We start from the raw sequence: 15372 nt of genomic DNA on the forward strand, positions 1-15372 counted from the left end.
GGAATAATAATAAGTTCTCCATCATGCCAATTTTTTATTTTTTTATTTTTGGTTCATTTTGGCATAAGAGATGGACAAATGCATTATTAAATATGTGAGGTCATATGTAGATCCTGTAAATTCAATGGTGAATTTGCTAAAAAGATGGGCAAGAGATTGACTTGTCATATATGATCTATTTCATGCTCAGAATTTCAAGTCTGTATTTAACGATGGACATGATTTTTACAATATTTAAATTTTTTCAAAGATTTGCCAAAATTGACTTCATACACATGGTGAGATACACTTATTTTAAATACTGAGCATAAAATATATACTATTAATTTCATTTGAAATAGAGAAAATCATATGAACATCAATAGGACTATTAATTTGCCCCCCAAGGGGTAGCTTAATCGGCTGTACACGCCTAAAATAAAGCGGAGATCACTAGTTCGAATCCTCCTTCCCCTTCCCTTGTATGGACATGTTAAAAAAAAAAAAAAAAGTACATCTTATTTTTATTTAAAAAAATTGATGTGATATAAATGTGAAGAGTATTTTGTATTTAGATTATTTGTTAATAATTTTTTTTTTTTTTTTTTTTTGGTAACAAAAGACACAGAAAAATATTAACCAACAGAGTGATTCTTTTTTATTAATTTTTGGATAAATAAGTACAATTATGCAAGAAAAATATTAGACTTACAAACAAATTTTACAGAAAAACTTTTACAAACTGATATGACACAACATGATTGGATATAAGATAAATTCAAATTTTGAAAAAACTAATCATGTTGTGTCACATTAGTTTGTAAAAGTTTTTCTATAAAATTTGTTTGTAAGCATAGCACTCCTCGTTATGCAAAACAAGCAAAAACCAAGATTTTGGAATAGACTTGAAAATCTCAAACTTCACTGCAACGAACTCAACCAAAACAAAGATCAAACCTTCGCCAAAATCCAGGAATCAATCCCTTAATGATATTGATAGTAAATGTCTTCCTCCCCAAACTTATTTTACGAAGAAGCTGATTTGCATGCTTAATAGCGTTGCTATTTCTCCAAATATGATAAACAAGCCTAAAAACAAAAGCTTCAACAATATTTTCTCCTACCAAGTTTAACATAAGAAGAGACACCTTGGAAGCAAAGCAACAAAGGAGGTTGCCGGTGAACATCTTACTATATCTGATCAAGCAGACAATAGTTGTTACAAAATCGAATTTCAGTTTATGGACAACCTAATTTGTCCATGATGAAAGAAACTGTACAAATACACTCTGTACCGTATGATGCAAGAAAGCAATCTGTAGGGCAATTTAACGCTTGTGTCTCCAATTCTAACTTGATCTTTACATTGCTGGACCAACTGAACTATTCAAAGAGTTAGGGTTTGGGCTCAAGACCTATATTTCCTATATTTACTATTTTCACAAATTAATCTTGAGAGACAACCTTAAGACCTATATTTCCTATACCCAAAAAATTATAAGTTCTCCCACTAACCAGAAGAGGTTTTTCCTTTGTCATTATGGTCTGTCATGAAGTATCTTTCAAATCTGTTCTTGCAATCTTCTCAAAGCCTGGAGGAAAGCCAAGTTGGTCCACAGTGAAATGCTTCCCATTTGAGCTTTGTAAGGGGAGCTTCAAAGCAAAGTCACCTCTAGTTTTGTCAATATCCCCAGAACACAAAGCAGAGACATCTCTCCTAGATGCATCTTTTGAAACAACAATATCAACTCTCCCCATGTCCTTCCCACCTACCATATCAATTTCCATATCAACTTCTTCACTGTTCTCCACGCTCATGTGGTCATTGCTTACACATTCCAAAGGAGAAATGAATGGAGTATCTTCCTCACCTACCTTGTCAAGAGTCTGATTGTTTTCAACTACGCGAAAGACTCCCCACAAGAAGCATTCTGCTATTTTCATAATAAACAGGTAAATCATAAAAGAAAGGTGCTATTTAACTGAAGTAATATGACTTTATGTATTCCCAAATGCACGATCATGTTAAACCAAGGAAGTAAAGTAATTCGTGAGGAAAATTTAAACCAGAAAACCTAAGCAGTTGTCCTTAGTATACTCATCTATGGGAAAAGCTGAAGCAACAACAAAAAAGTAAATGAAAATGTACGAAAGAGTGGATGCCGGATAACTCACCCTGTGAGTCCATATGCAGCTGCTTTGATGTAAATATCAGCAACTCCACACCATCGACGCAGCTTCTCATCATTGAACTTTCGACCTCCATCAGCTCAATCAGGCAGGCAATGTTCCCTTTGGATCTAGAAATCAATAGAAGACATGTTTTAAAAAAGTTTATAACCAGTAAATCCCATTAGAATGAGAAAAAAAGTAAGAAGAAGAAAAAGAGTTTTCACCCAGAAATCAAAGTCCAAAACAGACCTCTCAATATTATCTGCAGGGAAAAAATATAGAGCAATATCATTAAGATCAGGACAATCGTTCTGGAAGAGGTCTGCCCACATTTGGCACCGAGGAAGCAGCTGAACCTGAAGGACTTGAGGCATTCCTTTTGAAAACTCCAAGGCTTTACGACTGACAGTAAATGGAGGTTGAGCCTGGAATCCACCATAAAATTTAACACGTGTAGCAGTTAAAAGAAAGCCTCCCCTGAAGAAAGACAAAACAATGAAAACTTTTTAGAGCTGGAAAGCCATGGCAATTTCAATTACAAGATTTACATGCTCGAGTAAATATCTAAAGGAACATAACAACTTTTGCACCTTATACCATTAAGGAAAGTATTCACTTAAATGGCTACAATATCATAAGATTAAGCATCTGCCCTGCACATATTATGAAACAATCTACCAGAAAAAAAGTCATGAATATAATCTGCCTGTGCGTACCAAGAAACAATCCACCAGACAGAATGGTGGAAATATTGAATTCTGTGCATTCCTTAATGAATGAATGACTTCCAGAGTCATAAAAGAATAGGTTATATGCAAAATCATGAAGAGAATGGTTACCCACTTCCAAGTAACATGCAGAGACGGGAGACTATCAGAACAAAGCTTGAATTTGGGTAGAATATTCAGCAAATCTCTTTCTTCAACATCAGAGTTCTTACATTCAGCTACAGCTTCAAAGTTACCACCTAAAAAAACAGAGGAACAGCAATTAGTAAGAGCAATCGGATTACAAAATAAAATTCCAACAACAACACTGTTTTTAATATCATGTAATGATATTATGACAGTTTATTCGAATACATCTTTTATTTTATTTAAAAATAAAAAAATAAAAAATTGGTAAGTAAAATCATATCTTGTCTAGATATCATGGCATATGCGTTTTAATGTCAAAACTTTATCAATTTAATCGTAAAAATCTATTCTTTTTTTTTTTTACTAATGAAATGTAACTAAAATAAAGTGAAACAATTATTCAGTCTCTTAACACTTAAACCTTTTTAAAAAATAAAAAAAATCTAGATATTTAACAATAATGAACAGAAGATAGGCAAGACCCAATACTTCATATCAGTAAAATTTATAAGTAAATGGTGCCAAGTCTCTTGCCTGAAGTGACAATTGGAGAAGTAGGCTTCAGTGGTGAAAATGTGCATGATCCTCTGTTTGCATTGTTCTCTATCTTCATTGTAGAATTCTCATGTTCTTTAGCAATTGGGGGATCCATTGGTAGTTTTCCAGAAATATCCTCCTCCAAATCCACAAGAGCCATTTTTTCTGAAATAGAGATCATTAGGACTAAGATATAAAAGAAAATCTATATATTGAAAGATAAAATACCCAACAAGTGCATTACCTTTTGAGTTTACTTATGATAAAAATACTGAATTAATAAATGCCCCCACTTAAATCGAATCCGATGCTTTCTAATTGGTGAAAGATAGCTTTAGTAAGGCGAAAAAGAAATAAAAATGTTGACTTGACTTCTAGGTTTGTTATTAGAAAACTTCTAAGTCAGCAATGGAAGTTGCAAAATAATGATATGCAAAGAGCCCAACAGCTCCTATTAGTAAATTCATTGGCATCAATAGGGATTCCGTTACCTGAATTGAAAATAGGTGAAGAATGTCTTGTTGGTGAAGGTGTACGTGATGCTTTATTTATAGTATTCTGTGTCTTCATATTAGATGTTTCAACTTCTTTGGCAGGAATAAGGGCTCCCGTCAATGGTTTCTCCATAACAAGCTCCTCTGTAGCAGCTATAAGAGCCCCTTTCCCTGACATGGAGACCATATAATCATTCAATTGCACTCATATGTAAATATCATTAATAGCACAAACAACCAGGCAAGAGCATCAAACTTGTATGTACTCAAGATAGTAACTTGTACAGCCATTTCATAGCCTGTTGGTAAAAGTTCTGGGAGGACTTTTTCATAGCTAGGTTTGCCTAGTGAGGCCGCTATTTTCTTTATTGAAATAAAAAAGAAAAGGATTGTACCAACTGGTTCATACAATCCCAATTTGCATCACTCATTTGAACTACTACTTGTACCTAAAAATTTTATATCATAATTAATTGAAACTCACAGTTAGTGGTTGGGATAATGTAATGTACTTTTCTTCTAACCCTAGATAGAATGCCATAAACAACCTATTTCCAACACTACTATTACATTTGAAAAGAAAAAAAAAAAAGAAAAAAAGAAAAAAAAAAAGACACATTGATTACTAACTGAACCCATACATATGACAAATAATAACATATTTATATCATAAAAATAATTTCAAACCTTTCAGTCGATTATAATCCAAAAAGTAACATACTCAGTTCAAATGCAGTTGACTTTAGTTGAGGCTATCAAGTCTATACCAGGTTTGTTACCAAGAAAAGCAAAAAATAAAGTTTTTTGAGTTGACTCAAAAATTTCAAGTTGAGCCACCAAGTCTAGACCAGCATCTACAATGCATTGAGAGAGAGCACAAACCGTAAGTGCGCAAATCATATTGACTCTTTAGCTTTTTCTCTTCCATCTATGTTAACCTATTTGAGAACAACCTTTATGTAAATATGTAGAAAAAATACAAGATCTTTCAATCATTTTATTTTTTTCTCTTTCGATAAGTAACAGAAATTTTATTTGGAAGGGGAGAACCTGAAGTATGCATGTCATATACAATTGATACACCTACAGAATCACTTGATGTTTGAATAATGTAAAGTCAACATAGTTTTTCCAGTTCTTATTTATTGAAATCAGCCACTTAAACTTCATATGAGAAATGTGAAGGACAGATTTAACAACCCCAAGCCTTGATTTGGTGTGGATGATTATGTTGTGGCTTCTGCATAGCATTTAAATTTAAGTTTACTTGCCGAGGTTTACTGTTCAAGGCACTGTATCAAGCATGTTGCATAGGGGTCTTTTATTATATCAAGTAAAATGTATGGTCAAAATAAACTTCTTTCAAGGGTCATGATTAAGTGCTTTTACAATTAGGGTTTAGGGTCAAAATAAACTTCTTTCAAGGGTCATGATTAAGTGCTTTTACAATTAGGTGAGGTTATTGGAAACCCTATATATATATATATATATATATATATATAACTCAATTAATTATAATTCTCTTATCAAAATTTTACAACCAGTTATGAATTTTCTCTCAAACCCTAGAAGATCTACTGCTTTTTTGGAAGGAGTAATTCCTAAGAGAGTATGCTACAATTCTAAGTGTCCCACATCGGTTAAATGCAATCTTAACCATGTGTTATTATCTTTTGGGCACTCTCTCCTTCCAAGCCAATTTTCAAGGGTAAGTTTTATATGAGGTTTGTATCATTTGGTATCATAACCGTTGCCACGTTGAGTATGAGATCGAACGTAGCTCATAGAGTATGGGATCGAATGGGTTGCGACTTTGTGACCGAGTCCCAAAGGGGGCAACCTATAGGCTAGATAAAAATGTCTTGGTATTATGTTTAAGCATAATGGTAAGCTATTGAATACTAATAGGTGAGTATTACTGCCAAAACAGAAAAAGTTATCATCGAGTCAGAGTCAATATAGTGGGCTGTCGGCTGTGAAATGTGATAACATATTACAATCCGAAGTGTCCCACATTGGTAAAGTGAAATTTTAACTATGTGCATATAAGATTTTGAGCACTCTCCCCTCGTAAGCTGATTTAAAAAGATAATTCCTACCTGAGATTTGTATTAGGGTACTAATGCGATGCTAGAAGTGATTCTTTGCTTTTTCATCGTATGTTCTTTGGTTCCCACAAAGATAACTAGATCTATAAGCCCTTAATTTTCCCAATCAATTTCACCGGTACCCAATTTGTTACAAACACTAACTCTAATTTTTGTAACCCTTGATTTTCCTTTTTGCCATCCTATGTCATTTTTTCTTTCATCAAGACAAATATAAAAGCATTTATAAGTAAGACAACCTACATTAATCGTTTCGTATTCTTCATTGAAACTTTTTGGACTTTCCATTCAACATTTTCTATTTTAATGAGTCACGACATTTCATTCAATAACGAAAAAGTGACAATCTTCAATTAAAGGCAAAAACAACTTCAAATAAGAACACAAAAAGTTTTCTTGCCTGTACTGACAACAGTCGAACATTTTTTTGCTAGTGAAGATGCACATGATGCTTTATTTATAGCCTTCTCCACATTCGTTTCAAAAGTTTTAACTACTTTAGCAGATGGAAAGGTAGCTGCCAGTTGTTCCTTGTGACCATATTCCTTTGTGAAAGCAACTGGAGCCTTTGGTTCTGACACAGAAAACATAACAGCAACTGCATGCTTAAGATGAATAGTTGCACATATACACCTTTAATCAACACAAGCACAAAAAATCAGTTACACCCTTGCAAGATTTTGAGAATCTCATCTGTTTCTTTCCATCCCTTTCAAAAACCTTTTTCAGTTTTCGGGCTAAGATGTAGGAACTATCCCCAACTGAACTTGCATCAACCATAGATTAACCTAAAACTACTGTAAAAGTAGAATCTTCAAAAAATAAAATTAGTTATCACCTTCTAATTTTTTTAATGCTTGAGATGTCTGTTGATTAGGCATTGAACACACACCACCATGCCTAGGAAACTTCACAAGTCCTGAAGGTCGAACACTATGATATAATTTCAACCTTAAAAGATTTCGTTTTTCAGTGGCTCCCGATGATAGCCTAATGACTTCCTCAGTAGGAATGAACTTCACTTTGCCCGTTTCTACGGGCTTTTGCCTTCTAGGATAAGCCTGCCCCCGTGAACTGGGACCTGATGTATGCATACTTTCATTGCAGACGACATCAGGGGGATCCCACGGCATGGTTCTTACAATGTCTTTCTTCCTACCAGCTTCTGGTGAAACTATGTTGTTTGACAAACATGATTCACAAATCCAGTCTTCTGGGATCCATCTGAGATTAACCCACATGCAATAACTGAAAATGGAAAAAATGGAAACATTTTGAGAAAAAGGATGACCATAATTCTAATCTTCGTATTATATTCATCAAACAAAAAATTTAGATTAAGGTATAATAGGAGTTTGGTGTAGGCAAGAAGGAACTTGTAACAACAATGTTATAAGATCTAGCAAGGAAAAGAAAAGAGGGGAAAAAATAAATAAATAAAATAAATAAAAGTGGAAGAAGATACCATACACATCCAATCTATTCCATCTAGGTGACCTTACAAAATTTAGAAGTATAACATAGAATGATTATGATGGTTCAAGAGCAGAAAAGAAGTATAAGAGATCTGTCCGACCACGTTTGGTTTCAAACACACTGCATTTGGGCCATGAAAGAACCAGCAGAATTAGGTCTCCTCGCTTTCAACAACAAGGGAAACAATATACCTAAAAAAAATTATGCATATCATTTTTCTTTGACTGATCATAATTAGAAGACACTATTCTAGCAAAAATGAGGGAAATAAAGGTCACACTCCTCCACGGAGAGAGAGAGAGAGAGAGAGAGAGAGAGAGGGCTAAGGGTATTATCATACACATGTTCACGAGCTATTCTGCATTTACTGCAAGTAGCAATCAATTCTTCAAATCCAACATCACCACATATGTCACAAGGCTCATTCTGCAAGGTGGAAGAGTATCGCATATGAATTCCAAATAAAAGTTACTAATCAATGACAAATTTAATTAAATTCAATCAAATTATTTAGTTCCTTTAGTCTGGCCATCACTTAGAGTAAACACAAATGACAGTCCTGATGTCATAAATTATGTGATCCACATATACTTGGTATTCATGCGCCCAGACAAACTGCAGAGACAGGAACATTTCAATTCAAATTGTTTGAGCATGAAACTTTAATGCAGAGTGAAGACAGAAGATACATGATGAAATATAACTTGAAACAAGTTAATAATTGTGACGGTAAAATAGTAAGGAATGACTGTGATGTATGTACTTAGAAACAGCATGTACTGGTATGGAAGAATCTGCACAATATCAAGTGTCCTTGTATAGTTAAATTCTACAAAAGTGCTTACGGTTTGGACCCAGCACAGTGTGAGTCAAGGCAAAGTTCTTTAGTTTAGCGCCTTGAGAACTAAAAACAAGGTGAACTTCAATGAACAAAGACCACTTAGGTCACCAGCTTCTGCAATTTTGTCCATGGAAGAATTAAGAATACCATGTTCCTAGAGATGCTAAATTCAAGGTGGACAGCACAAGGGGTGTGAAGGCAGAGTTCTTTAGTTCACTGCCTTGAGAACTAAAAACAAGGTGGACTTAAATGAACAAAGGCCACTTAGGTCACCAACTTCTGCAATTTGCGATGTAAGAATTAACAAGATGTTTCTAGAGATGCTATAAAAAAAATAATAATAAAAAAAAAAAAAAAAAGGAATACCAAAATAGAATAGGCAAAATGCACAATGGTGTTTCCATAGGACTAAGGCAGTGAAGGTAGTGATTTGAGGCAATTACAATCTTGTGAAGGTAGCATAACTGTTGATTGATACAATAGCGGAAGATGGAAGCACTTGTTATTGGTGATCATGATCATGAGGGTTCTAGTAACAATAATACAACTGTTTCAACACTGAGTAGAAATGGCATTTGATTATGCAGATGGTGCTTAAGAGTTAAGGTTGTCCAATAAATTTTTACTTTTAGGAGGAAAATATCAATATTGAGGATTTTGGTTATATGAAGGAAATGAAAGAGATAGATTATGCATTTGCAATAGGTAATATAGTTTTTATGTCCACGGTCTTAATAAGTGAACAGTGTTTCGCGTTCAAGATTACGCTACGATATATAAGAAGAACAACATGCATATGAGATTCACACTTTCTGGGACTGAATTTGAAGTTAACGGAAAATTTCATATAATAGCAGAAAGCTAAAAAGAGTGGCCAGAGACTTTTATCCTAGCCATATCTTTCACAATTAGTCCTGGAATTTACCCATCCATCTGTTCCTTACTAAGCACCCCTATTAAAATCCAGAGTCATCTTACTAGAAGCAGGGTAAGTTTCTCCGGTTACTTAAAATTCCATATTCCAATTGGGTGGGGGAATGCATAACTCTTTGTGAAGCATGGAATATAACAACCGTGCACTTATTAAGTGAACAGTATTTCAACCTTAAAAATAGGAATACAAGGTGCCAACGCTTTCACAATAATTGTTCAAGAGTATCGCACAATGGTGTTTCCTAGGGTTAAATATTCCTTGATTGGATCTGGAAAAGCCAGGCAGCTAATTGAAGCTCTAAATTCAAAGCATCCAAACATATGTCCAGTGTTTTTCAATGGTAAAGACTGAACTTTTGAAAAATTAAAAATTCTAGGGGATTGAAAAAAAAAAAGAATCTACCAATCTTGATAACAAACAAACATATTCTAATTAATTAAAGAACCAATATATGTTATCATTTTGCTCCAAATTCTCAAAGAAAGGAAAAAAAATTCCACAATATCACAACCGTGCTCAACATGGTAAGTCCAACTTTCTTCACCCAAAACTCAGTTATAGCTACAAAACAAGAAGATCAACATGACACTAAAACTGTTATTGGTTATAACGATCCTGCATCAGACCAGATTTCACAGTTTCTCAAACTAGATCCCTAGTCTTATTCTAGATGATTGGAGCATAACTTCCCTTATATTCCAATTGGGTGGAAGGGTTGTACTTCCTAAATTTTCTGGTCATAATTGGAACATTAGTGAACTGAACCTAAAACCAAGGTTAATCCAAGCAACAAGCACCCCATAGTTGGGTTGGATTTAAGTTGTATAATTCTTTCCCTTGCCATCCAAACATGTGATTAGCCCAACAACAGTAAATAACATTCAGTTTAACCAAACACCATCAAGAATAAGTAGGTCCAAATGGTCTATACAAGACCTGAAACCAGAGTTATAGACTGACTGAGTAAAAGATTACTACAAAACACCTTTGTGAAGCATACATGAATAAGAAACGAAGCTAAAATACAAAGAAAAAAACAAATGTAATATCATCCGTTTCTGAAGTAATTGAAGTGTGGCTTGCAGAAACTCATAGTCTCTTAGTCAAATGAAAACTTAAAATGGTAAAACTGAATAATGGAATATAAAAAGGGCATAGAACTGTGTGCCCTGAAGAAGGTACATGATGTAGGGTCTCAAACAAAGATTAAAATGCAAGGGGAATAATGCGACAAGGTGACATCAAATACATAAGCACCTTTGTTTTAAAATCTATAAGGCTGAAAGAAAAAGTATCATTATCAAACAGGACAAATATCAGAATGCCAACAAGACTAGAATCTAAATCATCATAATCAAAATGATGATGGTGTCAATAATCAACAACTAAAGAGACAATAATGGCATAAGAACATAGACCATCATCTAAAGCCAAAAGGGTTTGACAAGAAATTTAAGTCATTTGTATATTTTGACTAAGTACATTGAATGCATAACTCCTCCTATACAGAATTCTATAAAGCTGAAGATAACCGATACATTTTAGGAACCACTTACAAATGATCATGCAAGTATTGGAAATAAAAAGGGGAAGACACAAAAATTACACACTAATTAGAATGCATTTTATAGTTAAATGGCATATCTTTCCTTCATAAGTAAGGAGTGGAGGGTAAGGTCAAGGTTCAATTCCATACAAGGTGCATGAGTAATATTTTACCTCTCAAGAGAATATATTCCATCCCAGTAAGACTTAAGCATTTAACTTATATGACAAACCATTCTTAAATGTTGTTCACTGAGGCATTACATTGGAACTGAATCCCACTCCACTAAATAACATACTATAATAATAAATTTCTGTGCATTAAAGGACCCATCACAAGGGGCGTGACAGTTCCCTTCTTTATGCTTACATGTTATGTGTGATGAATACTTCAATTAAGTGAGTGTCACATAGGATCCTACCAATCAAGTATAACATGTATCTTGCCCAATATGAACATGGCTTCTTAGTATCCATGCTACTTAAAAACTTTTTTTTTGGGGGGAAATACTACCGAAAAAAAAAATTGAAATAATTGATTCCACTTGTAAATAAAGTAAATACCGAAGTCAATAGGTATCCGCTAGCTAAAGACAATTTGAAATACCATTACATGAAATAGAAACTGAAAAAGGAAGGACAAGGGTTTAATTTGACCTGCTTCCATTGCAAGTATGAAGCTGGGGTTTTCTGTGAAGTTTGTAAACTAGCTTTCGTTATATTAATGTCAAATAAAGGTGGATGGCAAAGGCAAACGCTTACTCTTTTTTTTATACAGTGTAATATTAGCAGAAGTACTTTCGTCTCCTCAACTTCCCAAGTTCTTATGATCATCTTTGTAATGAAACGGCAGCTGCTTCAAATTTTACGTTAGTTAGAGCCCCAGATCCCAGGACAAGTTGTAAATAATAGTATCTAGGAACAAAAGATGACTTTGATTCAACATGCAGAAAATTAGAAAATATATATATATAAAGAAACAAATTAATACACGCATATATATGGAAGAAGTAAACGCATCTACGCCTCTACTAACAGACATAGCAAACTTCTCACAACAAACAAAGCTAAAAATTAAAGGCAAACAAAAGAAACGTAATAATCTGTATCAACTTTTATGAATTAGTTTAAAAAAGTCAAAAAGACAAAAAGAAAGCATTTTAGCAATTTTTCTTGTTTTCTTGTGAAGATGGATAACATCACTCTCCTTTTAAAGAAAGAGAAGCATGTGTAAGCAAAACCTACAACAAGTTTTATCCAAACAGAGAAGGAATACAGAGATTTTCCAGAATATAAAACCATATTCACCCATAACCATAACATTATAAAAGTAAAAAAAATGAAAAACAACGAATAAAAGAAAAAAGAAAAATCTCAACAACACATTCTAGAAGAAAGAGAAGAAAAAAAAAATGCAAAACCCACTTCACCCAATATACACAGCCCAACGAAAGTGGGGTTGCCAAGTTCAAAAATGGAGACGAGAGAGAGAGAGAGAGACAAAAACAATGATAAGTTAAGGTTTTCAGGGCTTTTTTATGCTTTATTTTACCGAGTTGGTGCAACTCCGAGGTGGCTCCATTGTTGCCGATGTTCTTCTCTATGTCCTCGTGATTTGGTCCATTCTTCTTCTTCTTCTTGGAGAATCAAAAAGTCTGCTTGTGGGTCAAGGCAGGGGACGGACCCAAAAGACCAAAAAGAGAGGGAGAGTGTTTTTACAAAGGAAAGAGTGGAATTTATTGTGAGGGAGAAAATGGTTGGCACATGGCAGGGAGTTTTGAGAGGAAAAATGAAGTATGAACTGACTCTGACGTGACATAAATTAGAAAGTGATTTTGAATTTTTTATTATAAAAAATAAAAAAGTTATTTATTAATATGAAAAAATGAGGTTGATTTTTTTTTTTTTTTTTAAGAGTTAAATATATTTTTACTTTATTGTAGTTTAACAACTTTATTTTTTGCTCTTTAAGTTTTAGTTTTTATCATAGGAGCCTGAAGGTACATCGAGTTTATATAAAGACGGAAATAATACTTCCATCAAACTTTCATCCAAAAATTGACAGAAATTCATATCAACATCTCTAAAATCTTGACACAAGTCTATATACAAAATTAAAAATAAAAAAATAATTTTTTTAAAAATTGAAAACATTAAAAAATTAAATTAAATTTAAATTAAAAAAAATAAAACAAAACACAAAAACAAATTTTTTTTTTTTTTTTCCGAAAGAAGCCATCCCATTTTGCCTTGGCCCCTTGCCGCTTTGGAAGGTGGTTCAGCCACCCTGAAGGGCCAACCTTTTTTTTTTTTAATTAGCTTTTTTGGATGGAGGTAGTTCGGCCACCCCAAATCAGCCAGCCTGAGGTGGCCGAAACCACCCTAGGCCAAACGGGGATGGCTCCAACACCTTTGGGGGTGGTTTTGGCCACCCCTAGTTTTCAACTTGGGGGTGATTTCAGCCACTAGCCGTCCACCCCTTTCCAAATATATATTTTTTTAATTTTAATTTAAAATATTTTATTTTATTTTATTTTATTTTGTATATGGACAAGTGTCAGGATTTTAGGTGCGCTGACATTGATTTCCATTCATTTTTAAACGAAAGTTTGACGAAGATGCCATCTCCGTCTTTATGTAAACCTGAAATACCTCATGTGATAAAAATTAAACCCTAGACGACAAAAAATAAAGTTGTTAAACTACATGAGATAAAAAAGTATTTAACTCTTTTTTTTTTTTTTTTTTTAGGGGAAATTACAGTTTACCCCTCCAAAGTTGACAACGTTTTTCAATTCAAATATCAAAGTTTCAATTTTTGCAATCCACCCCTACAAAGTTCCAATTTTTTTCAATTCAACCAATATTATCCCAAAATTCTTACATTGCCCCTAATTTTTATTTTTATTTTTCATAATAAAAAAAAAAAAATTGGTGGTGCAAAAATGGCTAGATGGCCAAAGGGATGGCTACTGCCACCTCGAATTTTTTTTAAAATTTTTTTTTTATAAAAATTAGGGGTAATATGGGAAGTTTTTGATACTATTGGTCAAATTATAAAAATTTGAAACTTTTGGTGGGTGGATTGCAAAAATTGAAACTTCGGTGCTCGAATTGAAAAACGCTGTCAATTTTAGGGGGGTAAACTGTAATTTTTCCTTCTTTTTTTTTAAAGATAAATGTTCCTTTTTTTTTTAAGATAAATGAAAAAGAGTCTTTTTGGTTTTTTTTTTTTTTTTTTTTTTTTTTTTTTTTTTTCTATAAGTAAGAGTCTCTTTGGATGGTTACTGTCACTGAGGACCCAACTCTCGGGACCATGGGTTGGGTGCCAGTGCCACAGGCACAGGGTGAAACGGTGGCACTTGACTTTCTGGTATTAGTTTGCTTAATAATGTTCAAAATTATAATTTCATTCTATTACTGTCCTATTTTTTTATTATTGTGGTAGTGCAAATTTTTGTTTTTTTTTAATTACGAGAAAATTTATAAAAAGAATAGCAAAAGAACGAATTAATACTGCCACGTCAACAATTGAGAGAACTTCTTTCCAAAAAAAAAAAAAAACAATTGGCAATTGTTTTTTTTTTTTTTCCTTTTTTAAGAAATGAAAGAGACACAATTTTTGCTCAACTTTTCTCTTATGTGGTTACTTTAAAAAATAAATAAATAAATTTTTTTTGAAGCAATAATATCTTATGTGGTCTTTTTTTAATTATAATTTTTTTATAAAAAAAAAAATAGTCCTTTTCTTCGTAATAATTACCTTTTTTATTTTTATAAAAAAAATGACCATTTTTGTGAAGAAAATTACCAGTTTTTTTTTTAATACCAAATAAAAAAAATGATATTATTGCTTCAAATTTTTTTTATTTTTTATTTTAAAATACCACATAATAGAAAGTTTAGCCAAAGTTGTCTCTATCATTACTCTTTTTTTTGACATGTCTACAAGAACATCAGGAGCATTGTTTCTAATATTATTTTAAGAAAAATTATAAAATTCATTCATTTTTAACCATCTTTATATATATATATATATATATATATGTTCATTATGCCAGCATGATTCAAAGTTTGAAACTACAATACCATTTAAAAATCCAAATCGTTTTGATCATGGGAAACTAAATCAAATTATAAAATAAAAAAATATAGGTCTCATTGTTTGGTATTTTTCTTGTAAGGAATAATAATCAGTTTTCAGTTCCCATCCACCCAACAAAGTAATGATCATTATGGAAAGGGAAATGCTAGACATCTCAAGACTTCCTTCTCAAAAGTTATTTTCAAATTATGTGTCATCATCCTATGAGTTGGTGACACACTTCCCAAAATAATAAATCTCATGAGATGGTGACACATCATTTGAAAACTAACTTTTGAGAGAAAAATTTGAGATGTGTAGCACTCCTCAAATAAAATTTCTAAG

General features: G+C 33.0%; 1 protein-coding gene across 3 annotated transcripts; it reads right to left on the reverse strand.

Annotated features, from left to right (window-relative positions):
- Window positions 1–1052: 1052 nt before the first annotated feature.
- LOC132175601 (zinc ion-binding protein) lies at window positions 1053–12656 on the reverse strand. 3 transcript variants are annotated; one of them, XM_059587591.2, is made up of 10 exons: window positions 12496–12656; window positions 7964–8049; window positions 6986–7395; window positions 6548–6721; window positions 4037–4210; window positions 3543–3710; window positions 2995–3118; window positions 2401–2628; window positions 2155–2279; window positions 1053–1913 (listed from the first exon to the last, which is right to left on the reverse strand). In XM_059587591.2, the coding sequence occupies exons 1-10, from the start codon at window positions 12523–12525 to the stop codon at window positions 1528–1530; spliced, it is 1905 nt and encodes a 634-aa protein (XP_059443574.2). In that variant the 5' UTR covers window positions 12526–12656; the 3' UTR covers window positions 1053–1527. The 3 variants fall into 3 exon arrangements, with proteins under 3 accessions (XP_059443574.2, XP_059443575.2, XP_059443576.2); XM_059587592.2 differs by having other exon boundaries at window positions 1054–1910; XM_059587593.2 differs by lacking the exon at window positions 6548–6721 and having other exon boundaries at window positions 1054–1913.
- Window positions 12657–15372: the final 2716 nt, after the last annotated feature.

This window comes from Corylus avellana, chromosome 3 (assembly GCF_965113065.1).
Source record: "Corylus avellana chromosome 3, dhCorAvel1.hap1.2, whole genome shotgun sequence".
NCBI lineage: Eukaryota > Viridiplantae > Streptophyta > Magnoliopsida > Fagales > Betulaceae > Corylus > Corylus avellana.

Bases quoted from the DNA above. Each gene is read 5' to 3' on its own strand.
- LOC132175601 (XM_059587591.2), bottom strand. From the start codon at position 12,525: ATGGAGCCACCTCGGAGTTGCACCAACTCG. The intron at 7,396-7,963 runs GTATGATAATAC...TTCCATTTTCAG, and splicing joins AGAATAGCTCGTGAACATGT to TTATTGCATGTGGGTTAATC. The intron at 4,211-6,547 runs GCAAGAAAACTT...TCTCCATGTCAG, and splicing joins TTCGACTGTTGTCAGTACAG to GGAAAGGGGCTCTTATAGCT.